This window comes from Morone saxatilis, unplaced genomic scaffold, assembly GCF_004916995.1.
Source record: "Morone saxatilis isolate NCDOM2014 unplaced genomic scaffold, NCSU_SB_2.0 Contig6, whole genome shotgun sequence".
NCBI classification, from domain to species: domain Eukaryota; kingdom Metazoa; phylum Chordata; class Actinopteri; family Moronidae; genus Morone; species Morone saxatilis.
The window spans coordinates 8265185-8288370 of NW_023340206.1; the positions used below are offsets into that span (position 1 = coordinate 8265185).

At 39.9% G+C, this 23186-nt stretch overlaps 3 protein-coding genes across 3 annotated transcripts; 2 read left to right on the forward strand and 1 right to left on the reverse strand.

The window, feature by feature from the left end:
* Positions 1-5375: 5375 nt before the first annotated feature.
* LOC118339738 (insulin receptor substrate 1-like) lies at positions 5376-11036 on the reverse strand. The gene is made up of 6 exons (XM_035677450.1): positions 10968-11036; positions 8774-9260; positions 8309-8558; positions 7494-7743; positions 6740-7406; positions 5376-6091 (listed from the first exon to the last, which is right to left on the reverse strand). Exons 2-6 carry the CDS (start codon positions 9244-9246, stop codon positions 5695-5697), a joined length of 2037 nt encoding a protein of 678 aa, XP_035533343.1. The 5' UTR covers positions 9247-9260; positions 10968-11036; the 3' UTR covers positions 5376-5694.
* A 592-nt stretch (positions 11037-11628) lies between these two features.
* Positions 11629-16306, forward strand: LOC118339739 (cytochrome P450 4F3). The gene is made up of 13 exons (XM_035677451.1): positions 11629-11925; positions 12312-12456; positions 12579-12632; positions 12968-13095; positions 13766-13887; positions 13971-14117; positions 14511-14625; positions 14733-14799; positions 15013-15142; positions 15283-15416; positions 15682-15746; positions 15835-15917; positions 15989-16306. The coding sequence occupies exons 1-13, from the start codon at positions 11722-11724 to the stop codon at positions 16206-16208; spliced, it is 1614 nt and encodes a 537-aa protein (XP_035533344.1). The 5' UTR covers positions 11629-11721; the 3' UTR covers positions 16209-16306.
* Positions 16307-16912: 606 nt separating this feature from the next.
* LOC118340009 lies at positions 16913-22470 on the forward strand. Its single transcript, XM_035677852.1, has 11 exons — positions 16913-17182; positions 17672-17818; positions 17970-18095; positions 18192-18349; positions 19369-19462; positions 19558-19683; positions 19993-20013; positions 20453-20473; positions 20748-20774; positions 20866-20925; positions 21037-22470. Exons 1-11 carry the CDS (start codon positions 17104-17106, stop codon positions 21054-21056), a joined length of 879 nt encoding a protein of 292 aa, XP_035533745.1. The 5' UTR covers positions 16913-17103; the 3' UTR covers positions 21057-22470.
* The last annotated feature ends 716 nt before the right edge of the window (positions 22471-23186 follow it).

The window sequence follows — 23186 nt, forward strand, 5'->3', positions numbered from 1 at the left end:
AAGCTCAGGATTGTGTCCTATTAGTGCAGATAAGTGCTTGCATCACGGGGTTTGGTAGGCAGTGTTCATGTCTGGACTGGCCAGTAACTTCAAACTATCTCGGGACCACATGTTCAGCTAAGCCATTGCAGCATCTCCACAGGGTTTGGGAGGCCTTTGGTTCGGGTTTATAGGTTAAAGGACCAGAGATTGAGTTACATTGTCTTTGTAATATTGGAACCACACAATCATTTAACATTTGTTGAAGCCAAGTACATTGTTAATTTTATTGAAAATCCAAAATAATAGCATTCAGTATTGCACCAGAATTATTGATTCTGATTGTAATTGAACTTCAAATTAAGCATTGCAAAAATACATCAGGGATCTTATACAAATAACAAAAGAAAACAGTTGGTATGTACTGGTCATAACCCACAAAAAAGACACGGTTTTGTGACAGCCTCAACTTGTTTTAACTGCAATCTTTTCTGATGCAGGAAACAGCCTTTTTGGTAACAAGAGAATATAGTTTGTCTTCACGTCCTTCAACAGTCTTACTTTATTCGTTTGGTCTCTACATTCACCTTGAACTCCATTGCTGCGGATCTTCCTGTTTTTCAGGGGGCCATCAAAAACGTCCTAATCTCCACGTTTAAAGTAAAACATTTCTTCTGGATCTGGAGGAGGCAAATCCAGATATGCACTTTGGGTTTGCGGACCAGGATACACATCTCCTGTTCTGAACTAAACTGAGGGTTTGGAACATGGTGGGCACCCAAGTACCTAGTATTGGGATATGGATTGGTATCCAAATCCTTACCCAGGAAACCGGTTTACCTTTTAGTCCTTGCACCTGTGGGATGCTGTGGGGGGTCAACGTATCGTTCATTACTCCTTGTATAGTTTGCTAAATAGTTTGCCTAACACATTGCGAGCCATTGCCTAATGTGCTTTGTTTGATGGGTAGCAAGTTATTTTAGACCTGTTGGGTCTATTGGTTTTCTCAGTGGGAGGGGATTTAGGAATTTTGGAAGTTCTATGAAATTATGTAATCATAATTGATAGTCAATGGGAGCTCAACTTCTTCTTCAGTCTCCACTCTTTGCATGTATTCCTTTATTACAGTGCGTTCCCAGCCCGGAGCGTTTTGGGACCCCCACTAGGGGGTCGCCAAAGCTTCTAGGGGGGGTGTCGCAAAGCCTTTTTTTTTTTTGACTTTTTTAACAGATGCAAGAACAACATAAAGAATATACACATTTAGGACATGATAGTATTTCAGCACTTTCGTTGCTGGTTACCAGTTTTTAAACATGAGAATATACATCAAATATGTTACCCCTTAAGCAGGTTTTGCAGGTTACTAATGATAAAAATGAAACTATATATTTTCAGAGGAGGAGATTATTTATAAAAAGGGTTTGCCCCTAAATTTAGGAAATAATCTGCCCAAATCACTTTTTACACAACTTCTAGCAGTTAATGAGGTTCACTATATTGTGGGTTCATTTGTTACAGTTTTAAATATAGAATATCCATTCAAATTGTGATTTACCTAAAGCAGGTTCGTCAGTTTATTACATGGATGAAAATAAAATGAAACGAAAACCTTTGTTAATTATAGAGTACAGCTGAATAATGTCCTACGTGGCTCCATGTCTGTATTGATCACCTGCACTCTCTCTCCTTGCCTCCAGCTGTGCCGGCAGTCGTGTGACACGGACACCCACCACAGAAACACTTCGTCTTTTTCCCAGGTTCGGCCACTTTCCAAAGAGTGTAGCTGAAATTGTGTTGTATCTATATTAGGTCTTGAATCAATAGTGGTAGCAAACATAATATATTTGTCTAATATCCGGAGTACAGTTTTGTGTTTAACCATAATTATAGTAGTGTCTTATTTCAGTATAAGTTTGTGGTCAAATGTAATTATAGTAGTGTCTAATGCTAATATAGTTAGTGCTCCGAATGTAGCTATAATAGTGTCCAATGTAGTTAATAGTGCATTTCATTATAGGCCATCATGGTGTTTCTTCTACACTTTAAAACTTTGGTTGAATTGTTCAGGATGATATATTTGGTACCTGTATTAAAACTGTTCTCTCATCTCGCTCTCTCTCTCTCTCTCTCTCTCTCTCTCTCGCGCGCTGCGGCGCCTCGCTGTGTCTCTCTCAGCTCCGGCCTGCCTCACGCGAGGGGGCGACAGAAGCAGACCAGGGGGGCAAAATGCCAGCGAGCGCAAGGCGCCCCGCGGGTGGTCCCGTGCCCGTCCCGCCCTGCCACCGGGCGCCGGGTTGTGTGGGGTTGTCTGTCCGCGCGGGCCCCCTTCCCCGGGTGCCGGGTCCGGTCCGTGGCGCCGTCTCGGCGCGGCGTCTGAGGAGAGATTTTCCTCCTCTCTTTCTGCACTCACGTCCATTAATGCATGTTACTAACTTTCACTTCTAAGCTTGTTTGCAAGATATTTCAATTCTTTTTTAAGATTTTCCAACACAGGTATTTTTATGCAAAAAAAATAAAAATGTTTGTTTAAAGGAATCTCGGCAGATTTTTTTACCCAGTTTATCACATAGAAAGTTCCCCGAGTACTGTTGATAAGAAACCTTTAACGACCAGAAATTGTTCTAGCAAACTGGAGATTCTCAGCTAATGGGCCAGAGCCCATTTAGTCTTATAATACACTTCTTGGGGGCATATTCTAAAGAGTGCCTTTGCTCCTCTTAACAGACCACAAGCATGTAATTAGAAATGTCTGTGCAACATGATCAAGGCCCTACGTGACAAACAACAGCCTTTTCAAATAATCGATCACGGACGATAATGCCTTCGCAATGAAAAAAAAGTTTCATTTCCCCCTCAAAATGTCCATGTCCTCACCACACTACTCTCCGATTGAAGAGAAGGGTCCAGCTGCGGCTTGGGCGGTTCCCGGTCATAACACAAGAACGCCTATTGGGCGTTCCTAGGTACGGCTTTTCATCGACCAATCGCAATTCATACTTTGCAGTCACGGTGGTTTACCATGGATACCCTGGAGGGCAAGAAACGCCGACTTTTCATCGTGTGGCCGTTTAGTGCTATAGTACATTTCGGATGTGTGATTAAGGTTTTAGGATAGGACGTAATTTTGAAGTCTCATAGTGCACAGGGATCTGATTTGCATATGGATTTTATGTTAGTTTGACTATAGTTTGTTTTCAGGACGGTTGAATTACAGCGTGTCTATATGTCCATAAGTTCACATGTGAGGAAGATATTGCCTGTTTTCGCGGTCAGTACGAATACGACTTACGACTCGTAGCACAGAGAGGAATAAAAATTGGGTTTATGTTGTTAGTGGGGCCATTTATGAGACCTCGGGTTGAGATGTTATAGGCACAGAACATTGAATTACGAGTGCAATTGTGTTTGTGGAATTTTTTGTATGGTATCAGGGGTTGGCTTGTATGATTATTGATTGAACATCTGAGACACGTTGTCTTCTTTCGTGCGTTCCTCCAACAAGTGAAATCGTCTCGGGATTTCTATGGGAGAGTTGAGATCGGATGGTAAAGAAGGAGTTATTCCCTCGCGCCACTGGAAAAACGCCGATCCTATTCTTGCTCCACTGGTGAGTATCTAGGTGGTATTCTTCTAAACTTCTTCCTTGGTGAAACACCTCTTCTTCCTTCTTCTTCTTCTGCTTCTTCTTCTTTTCGTTTGGATTGTTGGCCTGCAGTATGCATTATCTCAACTCTCTTTCTTACTTCTGCGGGTCAACAGTAAGGAGTCACAAGAGTTATGTCAGCTCCAGTTGGTTCATCGCGAGTGTGTAAGCAAGCAGGCAGCAGCAGCGCCGCCCTGCTGTCTGTACAGAGAGAGTAAAAGCTTATCACAGCGTCCTGGTGATTCCCAGGCGGTCTCCGCAGTCCAAGTCTAACGCAGGCCCGACCGGCTGCTGTAGGCGTTGCCGGAGATCGGACGAACTGCGGCGTGTCAGTGGGTATGGCCTGTAAGCGGAAGGTTCAAGGATTCACAAACGGAGGAGTATTTAAAAGGTGTGCGGAGAACTTCTTGTGTGGTATTTACATAAACACAAACACAACATGTTCTATGAGAATCTGGCAAGAAGGGTTTTTCAGATTACATCAATACAACTGAGCGTACCAGTCTAATACATTTTATCCAGTTACTTTATTTAAGGTATAACTTTATGAGTGTACTTGGTACTTTAATCCGGTCGTATTTTCCCTCACTTACTTTAATATGTGATGATCTTCGCAGATTGACAACTTACTCAACGAGTATATGAAAGTAATTTAGAGAGCAGTTTCACCTGCCAGCAGGCTAACATGGGAAAGACACTGCTGTGCCATCAGGTACACACAGTGTTGATGAACTGCTCTTAATCTTATGGGGGATAGCTAGAAGCGTAATGTAAGGACGAATGGGACAGGGGAGAGGTCCGACTGTGTGTTGATCATGGATATTTTAGGTAGTTACTTGTACAACTTATTCAGGGTCTTGTCTATAAACAATGTACATATGGGAAACATGATTAAGCACTGAGTCATATTACAGCACCTTCCTAATTATTGCTCGTTGTCGTGATTAGAACCTGTCGCGCTTGACCGCATACCGCCCTGGACAGCGCCCCCGGCCGGATTGCTCGTCCGGAGCTCTGGAGCTAAGGCAGGTTCGGGCCTGGAGGTACTTGGATGGAGGCCGCCTGGGAAATACAGTGCTGTAAGCTTGTTACTCTTTCTTGTACAGACAGCAGGGGCGCTGGCTGCTGCTACACTGGAGGAAACAACTGGGAGCTGACATAACTCTTGTGACTCCTTACTGTGCATACGCTCTCTTACCATAATTCCTCTTTATTTTTAGCACCGAGACAATAACCTGCTCAGCAGAATATCCAAAGACGATATCAGTTTAAAAGCTCAACAAAGCAGACAGTAAATCATAGTTCACAACAACTCCCTATCACTGAGGCATTTTCAATGATTTTACAATAATCTGATGTACTGCTGCAGCGAACTGTAAAAGGGTTTGACAAAAAAGTCAGTCTTTTACTAGTTTATTTAGTACACCTAAAACTAATGCAGTCCTTTAATATATCCTCCCTTCATAATGTATAATGTTCAGATTCTGTTGAAATTGTTTTAGAGAGGTGTTTATTAAACTGCGTGATCATTTTGGAGGCTGCGGTTTGTGCTGCTGTTGAATTGTATTAGACTGACAGATGTTTCTATTATTTTGTCCACCCCATTTATATCAGACAGTAGGCTTAATAACAGAAACACCAGTTTTCTGTAGCTCCATTACACTGACAGCTTCGCTGTTGACTAAATATTCAAATTCTGTTAAAAGTGTTAAACTGAGCTGTATGAACTGTATGAAAAGGCTACAGACAAATGTGCATTTATGTGACTTTATTCTTTTCATTCTTTTATATAACAGTGGAGCATCTTCAAGTGCTGTGTGGTTTAGCCCAAAACCAAAGGCTTGATTCAATCCACACCAAAAACAGAAAAACACTGTCAACAAATAACATTATTTTTTATCAAACATATACTGTAGTGTTCAATGTAAGACTTTAAAGCTCCAGTTTCTGTCACAGCAAGTGTGATTAAAGTGCAACAGCAACAGTCACACTGAAATATTGTGGACCAGAATAAATACATAGCTCCTGTTCAGATTATTGTTGTCAACAAAATAGTGAATTCCTACAAACAATTAGGATCTGTCCTCAGTCTGCAGACAAGAAGGCAGGCACAGTGACAGCCGGTATCTTCTCACAGATTGGAGTCGCCTAGACCGGCCTGTATCAGAGTTTGGACTAGCCTGGACTGGCCTGGTACAGCCTGGCCCACTTCTGACAAAAGGAGTCACCATGTCAGACCCATCAAAGCTCCTCACAAGAGACGAGGTGTTTCTGGTCTGTGCTGGGAGTCGTCTCTGCTCCTGCCCTCCGTCATCATCTGGTTGGGTTGAGCAGCTGATGCTCGTCTGTGATTGGTCAGCGTCTGTTTCTGACAGTTGGACTGAAGTCACCAGCCAGTGTGGCCGACTGTGCTCATTGGTCATGATATGATATGACGGGTGCAGAGGAGAGTAGCTGTCAGAAGTGGAGCTACAAAAAGGACAGAAAGTTGAATTTTACAAGTTTTAATCAAAACAAAACTACATTGTGCAGAACCTCTTTGTAGTGTATACTATATTGTTTTTCAATCTGTGTTATTAAGGGTTTACTTTTAATATTTCCCTCTACAAATGCATTTTTCCTGTATTTAGCCCCCCTTCCTGTTGCAGTATTGTCATTTTGCAGCATACAACTAATGCACCAGCAATTCAGACAACAACTACAGTTAATCGGAGCCACAAAAGTAGTCAAGTCACTGAGTTAGTCTTAAATTGAATACGTAAAAGTAATCCAAGTTGTTTTTAACTAGTTATGAAAGAGTCTCAGTTTACAGTAATACTGATGCTGAAACAGACAGTAAGAAGATTGCCTATTTGTATATAGTTAATCTCAGCAAAAAAGGCATCACTCAACAACAGATGCTTTATCTTTTAAATTTGTACTTTTTCTTAGTGTGTTTTACTGCAATGAACTACTGAAACTGTAAACTGTAAATCCTCACATGTAATTATCTTCACCACCTTTACCAAAACATCAGGTTAAGGTGGAGTTTGCGTAAACTGGGCAACACAGAAAATAAAAATCTCTATTATAAACCTATTTAAGAATTTATGGTAATTTTGTAAAAGTTAAATTCACCTGTTGAATGATGTCTGATGGGAAGAGACGGGGGAAGAGTCGGCTGGCCAGTCTTGTTTATGTGGGCTCATGGTTACATAGTCATCCTGAGGCAGCACAGATGAACTCGGGCTTACTTGTGGTGACATCATCATGTACCCCAGCCCCTCCTCCTCTTCTTCTTCTTCTTCTTCCTTACCTGGCTCCCCTCCCTCCGTCCCACAGGCTGCAACACTGCAGCGGCCCTCAGTCACAACAGCAGCTCTTGTGCAGTCGTTCTCCCTCCCTTTGTTGTTCACTGGGGGATGATGGTCCGTCTTCATGTCCACATAGCTGTCGGTCTCAGACACGGAGCTCTGATGGGATCTGACAGGGCTGAGATGTGAGGTGCAGCTCAGAGTGGATTCAGGCTCCATTTTGTCAGGCTTGCAGGGCTCTAGATGACATTGTGTTGGACTTGTGTTGGTATGGATTTCAAGGTTTCTGGGGGGCAGGGCCAAGCGAGAACCAAGTGGTCTCACATTCACCAGCTTGTCTCTGTATTTGGGTCTGCAGCGTTTTGAGGCCAGAAGGGTTTGAAGCGGATTGTGGTTGGAGGTCGGTGACCGGCTGAAGTCAGGAAGAGCTCGTAGTGCCCGTACTGTCTCGCGAACCACCTCATGAATGTGCTGGGCTACGGCTGGGTTTCCTGTACAGGCCAGACAAAAAGAGGAGGGGTCAGAGTCCTATGGTGAGGCAGTCATGAGTAAAATCGACAGCTTTTATTCCTAATCACCTTGGTCTCTTGCTTCCATCCAGATCTCTCCAGGACCGTTTGGTGCCGACCTGCCGAGCTCCAAGAAGAACGAGCCGTCCAAGTGGCCGAAGCGACGAACGCTCAGCAACGGTATTGTAACCGACGGCAAAACACTGCACGCGCTTACTCTGACCAAGATGAGGGACGTAGCTGTGAGGCACAGCCGGCTCTCCCCTGCCAAGGACTTGGAACAGCCAAGACCTCTGGACTTCACTGTGACGGGCCAAACCTTAGACGGAGGTGAAGGGAGCAGGGGCGAAGTTCAAAGGGGAATATTTATATCTAATGAGGTCTTCTTTTAATTAAAACTTAATTTTTATGTCCAATATTCTGACATATGTGATATTATCTTTGTAAACACTGTCTGGAAGTGTAAGTTGAGGTTTAACATGTAGCTGCAACTCAAACTGAGGTCACGTTGATTTTCTGTGACGTTGGCAAAAAGCAAAACATTTTGTCAAGTACAATGGATTCTCTTTTCCCTTCTGGGTGTTTTATTAGTTATTACAATGGATGTGTCATTTAAAGAAACTATTATACATTTTGTAATAGTACCTTGATGAATATAATGGCAATATCATCAAGATTATATTACTCTCTTACTTGATTTGATGTTATTACTGACTCCGTTGTCAAGGCTACATCATCTATATATATCAAATTGCATTGTTTGAAAAGTTGAAACCTTTCTGGACAATTTCCAATCAAGAAAATCACTGAATTATATAAAAGTCTAAACTTCAAGTTCTTAGTTTTAAATTCACTGTACGAGGCAAAAAGAAATCTGCTCTGACCTCTTTGAAGAACGCAGCAGGTGGCAGAGTGCAATACCCATCATCCTCTTCGTCAAACGCTTCTCCACCCTCTTCATCTTTACACTCTTCCTCCATCAGTTTCTTAATGGCCAGATACCACTCTTCTTGTTCCCCCTGGTCCTCCACCACGAGCACCATGGTCTGATCCTTGGCATACAGCGCCACCATGTGGCCTTTCTTGGAACTGCTAACCCGGCTCACACCGAGACAGCACTGCATGTAAATCACCCTGGGAAGTAGAAACAGCACCAGGTCTTGTTTTATTTACACAATTAAAAACTAACATGTAGGACTGTTAAACGGGTTTGATGTTTCAGGGTATAAGCTTATAAAAAGGACAAAGAATGTAAATTAAACTGACGACATCATTAATTAACATTTAGCTAATGCCTTAAAGTGAAGCTCCTTTAAAACCTTTAATTGACTGAAGTTACTTTAACCAACCCTTGCTTGCTTGAGCCAAACAGCGCAGCTTTACCAGCACACTTCTCCATTGCTGTGAACTTCTCCTGGCTCTTGTACCACTCGAGACGACTCGGCCCGGTGTGACTTCCAGCTCTGAGGACAAAATATCTCCTGTGGTTCCGCTCCAGCTTCCCCAGGTTACCTTGTTTCACCACATCGCTCTGCGGCCCGGAGGAGGTCATGAGGGCGCCGACCAGAGGGTTTGAAGTCTGGCTGCTACAGTAGAGTTCCTCATAGAAACGAGATGGAGGACTCGACTGCATCCCAGCGTGATGGTCCCGGAAATCCTGGTCCTGCTCCATTTGACGATCAGTCCTCCAGGGAGACCGCAGGGGTGATACAACTGGCAGCCATGTTTGGGGAGAGCTGACAGACGTAGGAGAGGAGCTGGAAACAGGGAGAGAGTTCTTTTGGTTGGCACACCGGTTGTGCCCGTCTGCAGTTTCATCCATTTCAAGCTGAAAACCTGCCACATGCACACAGAGGGAGAGCAGTGAGGAACTAGATATTTCTGCGTTGCTTTAAAAACACAGTTTACAAGTGAAAAAGAAAAAGGCTAAAATAACTTCTGCTCAATATGTTGTAAAAGAAAAAAAGAAAGAAATGGTTTAATTTTAGATGTAGAAAAACATATTACTAACTTATTTGCCACCAACTGCGGAACTATGTCCTCTAGAATCTATGATTACTGAGAATATTTACCTTTTGCATTTACTTTTTAGTAACACAACACATTGATATGTATTGGAGCTTCTCAGTACTGTTCAGACTGCAAATATTATCAAATTTAAAGATAAGTTCTGCTGGTAAATAGTTATAAGTTTATTTGAAGAGCAAAAGCTAATGCAGAACTAATTCAACATAACAACATAAAGATAAAACAGAATAAAAAGAAAATAACATCAGTATAGGCAGACAGCATGCACACACACACAGACTTTTAAGAGCTTTATAGAACAGCAGCAAAATGAACTGAAAATCACAGCAATGTTTTCAATTTGTTGGGTCCTAGTTGCAATGACAACCACTGAGATTTAAGGATATCCATGCAGAGCTTCTCTGTTTTATGAAGACTCTAATCTCCCAGGTCTCCTGAACTACTCATCATACCTGATGCACTTGCTTTCGGTTCCAAAACCTGAGTGAAGAGATTGTGCAACATTTTACAGAAAATTCATATTAAAAATAAACACTAATGTGGAGGTACTTTGATTTTACAGGTAGGCAACCAAAAAATAGCCACAAGCTAATGTTTTGTTTTTTATATCCAACATCCACTTCACAACTTAGGTCGCTACTTCTCCATCCTGGACTTCCTCATATAACTTAGCTGTCAAATCTCTCAGGTAAGCGCTCTGAAAATTCATCAGTTTATTAAAGTGTTGCCAGATCATGTTTAAAGATTGTGAAACATAACAAGATAAATAAAGTTTGTATTGCTGGTAAAAACCAAGAATACCCTATGATTTGACAAGCCAGTGACACATTTTTACTTTGTTTCGTCTGAAAAGATAGAAGTATTTCCCATTTTGGTAGCATCAAACTTTAACATTACTGCTTTGAAGTTGTCTCTCCTTTCCAACGCCAATATTAAAACACACAATAACGATTTTCAACCACACTTTATGAAAATAAATCCAAGTGTTACTTGATGCATGAATACCCCTAAACATAAGAATAAATGATACATTAATGAATGCCACTTTAAAAGTAAGAAGGCTCCAGTATTGATTTATTATCATTATCAATATTCGAATAATCGATTGAATTTATTTAATTGGGAACAATTTAGAAACACTGTTTATCAAACATTAGACTATATTATTGCATTGATGTTGGACTGTTTCCTGGCATTTTGTAAACATTTAATTTAATTATTTATTTATTAATGAAATAAATAGATAAGACTGATTAATCAATAGGAAAATTAAAGTAATTATTTTTTTTATCCTGAACGGTAAACATGGAGTTGTGGAAGCTTCCACACTGGCTAGTTGAAATTAAGCTAATTACCTGGCTTGATTGTGTTTTCCCACACAATTGGGACAAAAACATTTAATTAAAACTCACCTGAAAAATCTCACTCAGGTATAGACATTATACCTGGAAACACGCATTATCGCCTGCTTGTCATTTCTGTCTGCCTGCAGAAGTCAAATAATAATTTATAAACCTGTTTTCCTGACGCTCCTGTTGTTAGCCACAGCCCGTTTGTCAACACAGGTGTATCCGGTGCCAATCAGTGTGGCCTTCAGGCGCCCCTCGTAAAACCCATTACTGAATTAAAGAAAAGTTGGACATGTCGTTTATTTATGTTGTTGGGAAGGACATAGAAATATCTGGCGATGACAAAAGTGAAACTTTTTTTTTCCCCCAACAACTTCATTTGACCTCATGATACACATTTTTGTAGAAACAATAACAGTCCATTCCTATCAATAACAAACAAAGACCCAAGAAAAATAAACTACAAACAGCAGCAAAGCCAGATAACGAAGATAAATTAAGTAAATGAGTAAATCAAATCATAAGATTTAAAGGGTCAATGTTCCCACTTTACTTTTTACAATTAAATAAATCACAAAAAATATTTGCTCTCAAGAAATTCTGACATACGTTCAGCTTCAAAGAAAGAAAGTTAAGTCTGATATTACTCAACACAGTTTTTTGATTTTATGTTTTCTGCTCAGCATAATACACTGTCAGGTGAAGTGTAAAATGAGGTTATTCTAACAGACAAAGGAAGTGGTGTCTCTCATAATGGTTACAGCATTTGTTACTGTTGAAATAACCGGGTGGAACAGTTTGGTTTTTGCATATTTCGACATTAACAACTTGTGAGTCATTGTGAACTGTCACAGCAGGCTAACTGTCGAGCAACCTGGACCTCTGGATTCCCATTACTCTCACTGTCTTTCTGTCTCAGGATGCCTTTCCTCCAGGGTGTCCTCTCTCACGTCCTCAGCTGGACAGGCCTCTGTCAGGTCCTGTTTGTGGTCTGGACATTACTGGGAGCTGTGGTTCTAGTCTGGACGACGAAGCTGCTGGTGCGACACGTGTGGTACACACACAGGCTGTCCTGCTTCAGCAAACCACATGCAAACTCCTGGCTTTTAGGCCACCTGGGCCAGGTAGGTACACACACTGAGGCTGCTAAAACACACATGCATTTACAGTCTTATCTGTCAGTTCTCAGGTGATGATATTAACCCTCATCTGTGTACACATCAGGAAATCTAACGGCACATTTCTCAAAGTGATACAGGATGTTGCATATTATTATTTGCAACACTGAGCACAGTGTAATTATTATTACAAAATATCCTCTTGATAAATTTCCCTTAAAAAGCTGTATGAAAATTCAGCAAAGCAGTGAATGGTAAACCAACCAAAACTCACTTCACTCACCTTTTAATTTAGAGTTAACTCCCCTTTATGGGACGGCATTAAACATAAGGTATACTGTGTATTGTGATGTTTTGTTTTAAAAAAACAACAACTAATATTTGTGCCTCAGATGCAGAGCACAGAAGAAGGCCTCCAGCATGTGGATGAGTTGGTGCAGACGTACAAGCACTCTTGCAGCTGGTTCCTCGGCCCTTTCTACCACCTGGTCAGACTCTTTCACCCGGACTACGTCAAACCTCTGCTAATGGCACCTGGTAGGGTAACACCCCATCAGTCAGAATACAGTAAAAGTGACATTGTTTTCACACCAGTGGGAGTGTTATTGGAGCTTCATTTAATGCGTAATGTGTCTCCCTCACTCCTCCCCTCCATGCAGCCAGCATTACAGTAAAAGATGAGCTCATCTATGGCCATCTACGTCCATGGCTTGGTGAGTCTAATATCTCATGTTGTTCTGATGCAAGCCTAGTTTAGTTTTTCACAGTTTAATCAACTTTGGTTCCATGTTTCATAACACTTAGAACGAGGTCAAAGCAGTTGTGTAATGTCAAAAACATGTGTGGGAGTCTTTTCTGTTCCTTTTGCCTATAGATATTCAACATAGAGTACTGAAGGTTTTTCAGGTTTCCCATCATTAAATAAAACAGCTGTTTTATATCGTTGACTGTAAATTAACAAGAATAAAGTCGGATAACTGTGATTCCAAGTACTGATTACAATTCACTGTCATCCTCATCTCCAAACTTTCTCCCTCTCACCTCCCAGGACAGAGTCTGTTGCTAAGCAATGGGGAGGAGTGGTCTCGCAAGAGACGGCTGCTGACTCCAGCTTTTCATTTTGATATTCTGAGGAACTACGTTGCCATATTTAACACCTCAACTAACACCATGCATGTAAGACACGCAGCAGTGCACTACAAAAGGTTATTGTAGTGAACTAAAAGTAAACTGAAAACTAAAATCGGTTTGAAAGATAAAAAAATGTACTATACTAAACTGAATTAAAAAACTCTGTTGATATGTTAGTTTTATATTGCATTTTCTTTCAGTATTATCATATCATACATTATCATAAATCAGTGCCAGTGTACAACGTGGACACAGCCTCTAACTACATGCAAATGTCTTTGTTTGCACTGGTGGACATCACAAAATACAAAATACAACCGGCTGTTAAGATTTATATAGCAAATTACTAGTGAACTAGAAGTGGTAGTAATTCTTAAGGGTTTGCTATATGTGTTTATTCTATGACATCTTCATTGAAATTATGTGTTTAATTTTATTTAATCCTTTATTTATTTTTTAAAGACAGATCTATGCACAAGAATACATAGAAGATATACAGAGTGTTAAGCATGGCCAAACACCACATAAGCACATAATTTAAAACACAATTAAATAAAATAATTAATTTCAATGAACATGCAGTACAAATAATATATCTTATCATCTATATTATGAACATTATTATGTTTTTAGATTTGATCAGAGGGTCATTTTAGGCTCAGGCACGATGGCAGACTGTACAATAGTTAAACATGATTGATTTTCTCTCTTTCAGGACAAGTGGCGGCACCATTTGGCAGTAGGCACCACTAATCTAGAGATGTTTGACCACGTCACTCTGATGACACTGGACAGTTTACTGAAATGTGCCTTTAGCTACAACAGCAACTGCCAGCAGTGAGCATCTTCACCACTTTCCACAAATACAGTATATTCTGCTTCTGTTGTACCTGAATTTCCTGAAACTGTTCTGTCTCCAGGTCCACCAGTGAGTATGTGTCAGCCATAGTGGAGCTGAGTGACCTGATAATAGATCGCCGCCAAAAGATTTTACACCACTGGGACTGGATTTACTGGAAAACAAAGCAGGGGAAACGATTCAAAAAGGCCTTAAGCATTGTGCACAGGTACCGCCTGACCTTTATGTAACAGTGTTGCACAAATCACACAGGAACCTTCAAGTCTGATGACACCGTTTTACTTCAAAAATCTGCTGCTGTAATATCTCTTATGCAATTCTATGTCATTCTGCTGTCTATTGAATCACATATCTTATTGTAACATTTTTATAAAGTATTTTATTTTACGACATTATACTGTATCATATAGAAAGATAAATTATCATAAAGTATCAAATAGGAGCCTTACATGTTATATGTATCAGAAAGCACCATATTACATTGTGTTGTATCACGTTGTATCTTATAATGTTCTGTAGTTAAGTATCATTTTGTATAGTCATACTGTAATATAATTGTATAACATTGTATGATATTGTGGTAATTGTATGGTGCTTGCAGGTTTACCAGAGAGGTGGTTCAGAAGCGCCGTGCCCTAATCAGCCAACAGAGGGAGACAGAAACCACAGCACCACAGAAAAAGAAAGACTTTGTGGACATTATACTGCTGTCAAGGGTAGGAGAGAAGAAGAAATGAGCATTAATGAATGAGAAATGGAGATGGACAGAGGGGAAAGGTAAGGTGGAGGGACAGTGCTTTAATGTAGCTCTGTATTATTGCAGGATGAGGATGGACAAGGCCTAACAGATGAGGAGATACAGGCTGAGGCCAACACCTTCATGTTCGCAGGTGAGACACTTTAAAGCATGACTGTGGAACTTTCTTCTACAAGAGACAGTTGCCTTAAACTTAAATCAAAAGCTGAGCCCCAATTAAACGCTCCCTATTTCGAGTCCCTTTTACAGGCCGGGGGTGGCTAAATGTGCTGACAAATAAAAGCAGGTCTCAATTAGACGCTAGCATAAACAATATTTTCTCTTCCCATATTGTTGTTTTCCACAGGTCATGACACAACAGCCAGTGCGATCTGCTGGACGCTGTATAATTTAGCACGCCACGACCACTATCAGGAGAAATGCAGACAGGAAGTGATGGAGCTGATGGAAGGACGAGACAGACATGAAATAGAGTGGTCAGAAAACACACGCACAACCTGAATCAATGGACATTGGATAGTAATTCAGTAAAAATGCTTAGTAAGAGGTGGAAAACTCATCCACACACCAGAAACCCTGCAGTGTGAATATGCATGTGTTTTGTTTTTTTTTAAAGGGAGGATTTGTCTAACCTTCCCTTCACCACCATGTGCATCAGAGAGTCTCTCAGGCTGCACTCTCCTGTGCAGGCTGTAACAAGGAAGTACACCCAGGACATGACACTGCCAGGGGATTGCACAGTGCCAAAAGGTGAGAGAAGCAGACTCATTGGGTATTTTAAAAAGATTTTAGAGGTTTAAAAAAAAGCTGTGTCTTGTGTTTTTTATTCATATTATTGCATGTCAGCAACCCATTTTAGACCACATACAGTAATGCATCTGTCAAAGAATCTTAGGGAGGGCCATGAGCCAACCTCAAGCAGGAAGTGAAACGCCTAATCAGCTAGTTGGTCAGGTTATGATAACCTTTAGAGCAGTGAATATGAACCCTTCTCAAAGTAGTTGTTCTTTCCAAGGTGCCATCTGTTTGGTCAGCATTTATGGAACACACCACAACCCAACTGTTTGGACAAACCCACATGTAAGAAATGAAAAAGAAGAAACTTAAATTTCTTTTTACTTTGGCACAATTTTGTCATGTTTGATGTGTGTGATTTACTGTCTTTTAGGAGTTTCACCCTCTGCGTTTTGACCCTACAAACAAAGAGGGGCTGGCTTCTCATGCCTTCATCCCCTTTTCCTCAGGCCCCAGGTACTGCGTCCTCATTACAGCTTAACATTTAACGTAAATAAGATCTAATAAGAACATGTATGTGTTCACAGGAACTGCATTGGTCAGAAGTTTGCCCTGGCAGAGCTTCGAGTCGTGGTGGCATTGACCCTGCTCAGGTTTCGTCTGACCCCGGGGGTGAACCCCGAACTCGGGCCCAGCTCTGGGGAAGTTCGCCGTCTCCCCCAGCTCGTCCTACGTGCGGAGGGAGGCATGTGGCTGCAGGTGGAGCCTCTGACCCCGGGCAACATGGAGGAGTGGCAGGATGAATGATTGATTTATGTTTACTGTATTGTTTCTAAATGCATTTGTTTTCTACAAAGCAATTTGTAGAACATGATTCTTTTATTATCACATTAAAATTATTGACTTAGCAAATTGTTGACTATTCTTACTGTATTACATTTGTTTAAATAAATCAGCAGCAGCACAGCTAACTAAAGAGTTAAAAAAAAACACTTAGGAATACAGCAATAAAACATAGTAATTAGGGGTCTGTAGCAGAGACAGTCTGCAGATAAACAGTCTGCGATAACAAGTAACTGCATGTGGTTTGATTTAATGAATCTTAATGACACATGATACATTTATTGCAGGCCTATTCATACATTAGGAAGAATAATGCAGCTTCAAATGGCTTGGTGGGTTGTTTGTCATTTATACATGTGCTGTAATTACAAAATGTAGCTTTCTTATCTCAGACAGTGCTATTAAATAAAGTGCTTTTTTGAGATTGTATGGCTGCAATAGAAACCTCTGGACACCAGGGGCCGGAAGAGTGCCGTTTTGATTTGTGTACATGTAAAAATGTATTATTTTCAGTTCACTTTTCTAGAGGTAATTAGTGATTTAGTTCGTTAGTTTCACGTCTATAGTGAGTGTTGAGCAGTTTTAAGCACATTTATAAATAGTATACAATAATATAATATCGGGTTTTTTTCCCAATAAAAGCCAAGCCCACTTCCGTATGACGACAGACTCATTGGAGGCTGTTTCTGTGGATGTTGAACTTTAACTTTAACTTTCAGCTTCATGCAGGTTTTCGGCCTCTCTCCTTCACCCTTGACGTTACCTATTGTTAAAGCTAGCATACCTATGTTAACCTATAATGCTTCTAGCGTTTAAATAGCGTTATTTTTCCTCGTTTTTGATCGTTTAAGAGCTGGAGATGTGGCCGTCTGTGATATCCATGATGACAGTGGTCAGTTGTCTGTGTGTTTTACTGGCTGCTGTGTTCGCAAACTTCGGTAAGTGCAGTGCTTCTTGCTGTTAGCTGACTTGTTTTAATACGTTTAAGAGTATCTTTTTTTTGTTGGATTAAATGGGTTTATATGTGCGTGTTGTGTCGCAGTATTGTAGTTTTCCATATTGGCCCCACCCAGTGTAAACCAGCATGTGTATATATGTACAGTAGACTTCAAGGCTGCTGTCAATAAGATAAAGTGCATGAGGCCTGCAATATGAGACCTCATATTTACTAAAGTAGAGTAGATTGTAGCAGGATGCAACAGAATTGAGATGTACTTAATGGAAAAATATCAGTATACACAGAACAGTTATGAATACAGTAACAAAAAATGTAGTGAGTAAAAGGTAATATATTACCTTATGAAATGTAGAGTACAGCACTAGTTTGAGTACAACACCACTTATAGGACGAGAAAGTGGTTTAAATAATAACCAACTGCTAAACTAGAAAGATAATCAGCACACTGAGCTTCTTTTTGTCCTTGCAGAGACGACCGTGTACAAGAAGGTTGGCGATGAAGTTGTCCTCAGTCCAGGTACTACCACTGTGCCCACCAGCATCTTGTGGAAAAAACAGCCTGACATCGCCATGGATTGGGATGGAGGGATTGTTGACAGTTATCGCGAGTTCAAAGGTATATTGAGTCGAGAGTAGCTCAGCTGTTTTGGTGTGTGAGATCAAATATGAGGGGTTTTAAGGGGAGGTAAATTATTGATTTTAATTCTTTGTGGGCTGACGACTTGTGTTGTAAATCTAACATCATCCATGTTGGTGTTTGTTTGAAGTTCGTGGCAGACTGAACATTTCAAACGGAGAGATGACAATCACAAGACTTACTCGAGAGGACAGTGGATACTACGTACCGGAAATCAACAGCGTGGTCTCCAGTGCAACTCTTCTCATCATCATCTGTAAGTGGATGAACACACAGTGTGTTGTGTGGTTGTGAGTGGATTGGTTTCGATCAGACTAAAATATTTCTCTTGTTTTTCCTCCAATAACAACAGCTCCCGTTCCTACACCCACCGTTATTAAATCCTGTGACAGTGAGTCCAGATGCACTTTGACCTGTGATGGAAACACCAGAGATGCTGGACCCGTCACCTACAAGTGGAAATTAGATGACAAACTGTTGACAGGTTCTAAGGAGCAACACATTGCAAAGGTGTTGTATTCTCTAATGTAATGCCACAGTTCATCAGTTTTTACAACAATATATGTATTTCTTGTCGCTTTCATTCAGAACTCAAACAAATATCTTGAACTGAACCATTGAGTTTACACTGCTTTTTACTCTGAAGTGTTCATGAACATGCTCATTACGAGAATCCTCAGATTGCAGAATATTGCAGCCAACACTAAACACTAATGTTTCATAAGATTGAGTAACCTGGTAATGTCGTAGAAAGAGTTTAAAACAGAAGAAGCTTCTGAGAAACAAAATAGTTCTTAAACACATTTACTCGCATTGAGTAACTAAATATTTTCCTAGTTAGCTATGAGTCATTAGTTAAAGCCAATAGTCGACTTCTTTCTCTCTCTTTCTTTCGTCTTTGCACATTTCTGATATTAATTTAACAATTTAGATACATATATCTATATTTTATCAGCCGCCTTTAAATGCTAACAGCAAATGCAATAATGACTGAATGAGTTGGAACAACTGGCACTCAACACGGTGTAGCTTGCTGTTCCAAACTTAAAATAAATAACTTCCAACTTTACAAAAATCAAATACTTGCAGACTTATCAACACAGTGGATATTTTATAACGTTAACAGTTATTTACAAATTACCTCGGCAGGTAAAAACTGCAGCTCACTCTATGTGAGTCTCACTGAGAAGTGAAATACAGAAACACAGTTTCAATGGCCTCCTTAGAGAGCTTACTGTCGTTACTTTAGCAGTGTTAAAGGGAAATGGTTTGATAGACGGACTGTAAGGACGTGGGGAGGATAAACAAGGCTATTTAAGGAGTTGGAGGAATTGTTTGGGAAAATCTAAAGAATATCTGCTACAGAAAAAATGATATAATCTAACATCTGTGGGAAACCAGGACAATGTTTCTCAGGCAGATTTTTCTCTTTTCATTCTCACTTGGTTGTTGGGACATCTGAACACGCTGAAGGTGTAAAAACTTGATGTGTATAACTGTTTGGGAATACTGTTTCTCTCTGCTCCTAGGAGGACAATTCAAGTATAACAGAGTTCAGCTGCGAGCTGGAAAATCCAGTCAGTCGGGAGAGCAGCCAACCCATCCCCAACCCTTTCGGCCCAAGTGAGTTATTACTTATTAAATTTAATCGCAACACAAAATGTCCTCTGGCGTGTAATGCACTGTAAAACCCACTTATTGTTGCTGTTCTCATTTAGCAATAGAAGCTGACACTCCTGACGGTATAATACCAGGAAATCTGAAGATTTCCACAGGACTGACAGTCTTCATCACTATGCTGACAGCTGTGGTGCTGTTGGTGGTTATTCATAGATGGATTGGAGGTAAGTACTCACAAACTATAACTCTATTTATCAATACAAAACACCATGGATATATATATATATATATATGTATATGTGTGTGTATGTAGAAGAAGATGAAGAAGTAGTACAGAACAATCCACTATAAACCTGTATAAAGGACCAGTAATGCAAAAAAAACGCCAGAATCTACCATGATACATAATTACATTTACAATTACAATTTTTGGTCACCGCCCAACACTAGTGTTCAATCTGTCTGTATTTTATATTAGTCTTATAATGTTGAGTCTAGTATGACATTTTAATGATTCTGTTGGTTTCCTCTAGGAATGTGGTTCTTCCAAAAAGGTAAGAAGTCTTATAAAGCAATGAAGAGCTCCATATCTAAAAATAAATCACAGGTGCTGGTGGCAGACTGCAGCACACTGCAGTCTTCTCAGTGTTTTTCTCCTGTACTACATCATACCACAACTTCATGTTTCATCTAAAAACACACAAAAGTTTATGTCCAATTTCTAGGGGTGGTTGGAAGAGCATTCTGGGAAATGTAGGATATTACAGCATGGAGTATGTTAGAATTTGGGACAGAGATCAGAGATTGGTAACATTTTCCATTATAACATTTTAATTTAGAGTAGCTGTCAAAGGTTACTCAGGCATGTATATAAATTCTCTCTTGCAGTTATTCCTTATTTAAACCATTACATTTTATTTCATTTATATTAGGCAAACCGTTATAAACACAGACTTTCTTAATGTATTATCTGCTGTTATTCTCTCCCTGCAGAATCCATGCCATGGGAAGCAGGTCAGTAACTAAACTTGCCTACACCATTACAAATTAATCAGTCAGGATTTTGCCAAAGATTGTGATGCATGTTGTGATGTTTTTAGGCTTTTTTCTGAAAAGTGAAAATTGCAAACATAGTTGTGATTTTGTTTTTGTATAATTTATTAAAAATCAAAGGCAGCTGGTTCCAGTGAGAATAAAATCACTGGTAGTTACTGATGTTTTACAATAACAGACTTCTTTAGTGCAGTATTTGCCACTAATGTTTTTGGCCTGTTGTCCACCACTGCAGACTTCTGGAGGAAGCAAGAGAGGGCACGTAAGTCTGAGCTACAGTCTGTGTTCTGTATATTTTTTCTAACCTTTTATTACAATGAAATAACATCCAAATGTGCTTATCATTAATCCAGCGAGAGACGCTGCTGAATCCAATGGCATCAGTGCTCGTTCAGAGAAGGAACAAATGGACGGTAAGATGCAACTGAAAGCTTGGCTCTAATGTCTAATATCTGATGGTTTTTAAGATTACGGCTGATGTTAAACCTCCAACCTGTACCATATTTCCTTTTGTCATTTGGCAGAGGAAACACCAATGACATAGGCAGCCAGACTACATCAAGTCAGGACTTGTCTGGTGTGAAACAAGACGATCCAAGAAGTTCCAGAGCGAGGCTAAAATGGTTCAGGAAATCCAGAAATGCTCATGTACTTAAGGATTGGTCTGTTGTGTGAACACATATTATTGAAAATCCCTTACCAGTAGTGCCAGTTCCAGTGTTACACATCTAAATTTAATGGTAAGGCAAAAAAGTGAGAGTGAAATTATCTTAAAGCTACTTTCAAAAAGTTGTTTTCTTATGGCTTTTGAAGCCACAAACGTGTTTTAAGGCATGTTCAAGACTCTTCCCTGCTCATCTTTTACTCTATATAAGACTGAACTGCTTCTCATCTTAAACTGAATATATTTAAAAGATACTAAGAAGGGAAATATTAAAGACTCCTAGCCTGAAATGAAATTAGACAAAACACTATAGTGCTGAGATAAATAGAAAAGGAAATAAACACTGACAAAGACAAAAGCTTTTAGACTTAAAGCAGATCTCATGTCTTTCTGAGGTAAAGAGGCTCCTCACAGTTTAGACAATACCAGGAAACCCTGCAATGTGTGCTTTCCTGTCGGTACCTGGTACCGCGAGCTCATTAAACCACCGAGTGAGGATGATTTGTGATGTGCGGCACGTCTGGTGTGGTTTTCCTGCAGCCTCACAACGTTAGGGAAGAGCTTGGACTGTGTGGGGAGGAACTGGATGGAGAGACGAGGGGAAACAGGGAAGCCATTGTCTGGTTTGGGCTGCCAGCTCAACCAACAAACAAGGCATTGTACAGTCCTTTCCTGCCGACTCCTCAGCAACAGTTTGTGTGTGAATATGTGAACAAAATATTTTTCAACCTCGAACAAAGTCAATCAGCTTTTAGAATCATTTCACTGACATTATTTAACTCCTCTATACTTGTATTTTAGGTGGTTTCTGCATTTAACTCTAAATTCTGATTGTGGCTTTCCGATGCACTGTGTGTACATACAATATATGTGTTTAAAATGGATGACGGGTTTGTTTTTGCACTTAACATTTACAATACAATACATTACAGCTGAAAGTATTAGGCTTTTAATCTCAAGAGTGCCACCTTTAAAGGTCGAATCATCCTTTGTTATATACAGTTTCACTATTTTTCAGTTTCATTATTTGTGAAACTAGTTTTTAAACTTCTTAATCAAAAGCATCAGTCAAGGATGAGTTGTAGCACCGAAACATTTTTAAATTGTTCCAGACACTCCAAAGAACTTTTATTTTTTTTTAAACAAAAGGCACTGACTTAATAAGACCCTGTTAGCATAGTGTCTATTGTTGTCTGTTATTTGTTTGAAGATATAAAGAATGTTAGATATGTAAATGTTAAGTGTTTTTATATGTGCTGTATTTAATAAAACCAACTGAATATGAACCCTGAAATGAAACTCGTTTGTAAATCTACACATCAATCTATCTCTTGTTTTTAATTTACATGTCTTTAGTCTGGTTTCTTTCCAACAGTAAGTTAAAGGAATAAATGAGGCATTTGTTTGTTGTCCAAAGTTGAACCACTTGAGGGCAGCAAGTTGACACATTTCCCTGAGTCGAGTTTGCTGCAGGTTTTAAAACTCAACACTGACTTTGTGTTGGTACATGCATATATATTCTGATTGCAAAAGCATTGTTTATTGTATTTTGTTTGTGTAACAACTACCAGATTCTGAGTAGTCTTGTAGATTTGTCATGTTTTTTGTGTCATATGTGCATGTTACTTTTTTAGTGGCACCAGGCAGGTAGAGGCCACCTGAGTGCAATTTGTCAGAGCTTTTCTCACTTCCTTCCAGATGCTGGCTGGTAAAGGCAGTTGCAACCTTTTGTATCAAGTAGCAGGAAAATATCCCTTAAAAAAATGTCTCAATTTTCCATTTGCAAGCTCAGAGTACAGGCTGCTTTTACTTTAAAATAGCACACTTGCATAAGCAACATTTAAGGCTTTGTTTTACTACTCAAATTACTGCCAATTTATTGTTGAATGAAACAAACTGAACAAAGTTTCACATTTATACAATGTCAATTTAACACTGAATAATCAATCTGGTGTAAATGCAACACTGAATGACTGACTGTCTGGGTGAACTGCTGAGTCACTGCTTACT

What these genes read in the sequence shown, in the direction of transcription:
- LOC118339738 (XM_035677450.1), bottom strand. Translation starts at nt 9,246, where the DNA reads ATGGATGAAACTGCAGACGGGCACAACCGGTGTGCCAACCAAAAGAAC. An exon ending in TTTGGCTCAAGCAAGCAAGG is followed by an intron (nt 8,559 to 8,773) that starts GTTGGTTAAAGT and finishes TCTACTTCCCAG; the next exon opens with GGTGATTTACATGCAGTGCT. An exon ending in GATGGAAGCAAGAGACCAAG is followed by an intron (nt 7,407 to 7,493) that starts GTGATTAGGAAT and finishes TGGCCTGTACAG; the next exon opens with GAAACCCAGCCGTAGCCCAG.
- LOC118339739 (XM_035677451.1), top strand. Translation starts at nt 11,722, where the DNA reads ATGCCTTTCCTCCAGGGTGTCCTCTCTCACGTCCTCAGCTGGACAGGC. An exon ending in TACAACAGCAACTGCCAGCA is followed by an intron (nt 13,888 to 13,970) that starts GTGAGCATCTTC and finishes TTCTGTCTCCAG; the next exon opens with GTCCACCAGTGAGTATGTGT. An exon ending in ACATTATACTGCTGTCAAGG is followed by an intron (nt 14,626 to 14,732) that starts GTAGGAGAGAAG and finishes GTATTATTGCAG; the next exon opens with GATGAGGATGGACAAGGCCT.
- LOC118340009 (XM_035677852.1), top strand. Translation starts at nt 17,104, where the DNA reads ATGTGGCCGTCTGTGATATCCATGATGACAGTGGTCAGTTGTCTGTGT. An exon ending in TGCTGTGTTCGCAAACTTCG is followed by an intron (nt 17,183 to 17,671) that starts GTAAGTGCAGTG and finishes TTGTCCTTGCAG; the next exon opens with AGACGACCGTGTACAAGAAG. An exon ending in CCCCAACCCTTTCGGCCCAA is followed by an intron (nt 19,463 to 19,557) that starts GTGAGTTATTAC and finishes GTTCTCATTTAG; the next exon opens with CAATAGAAGCTGACACTCCT.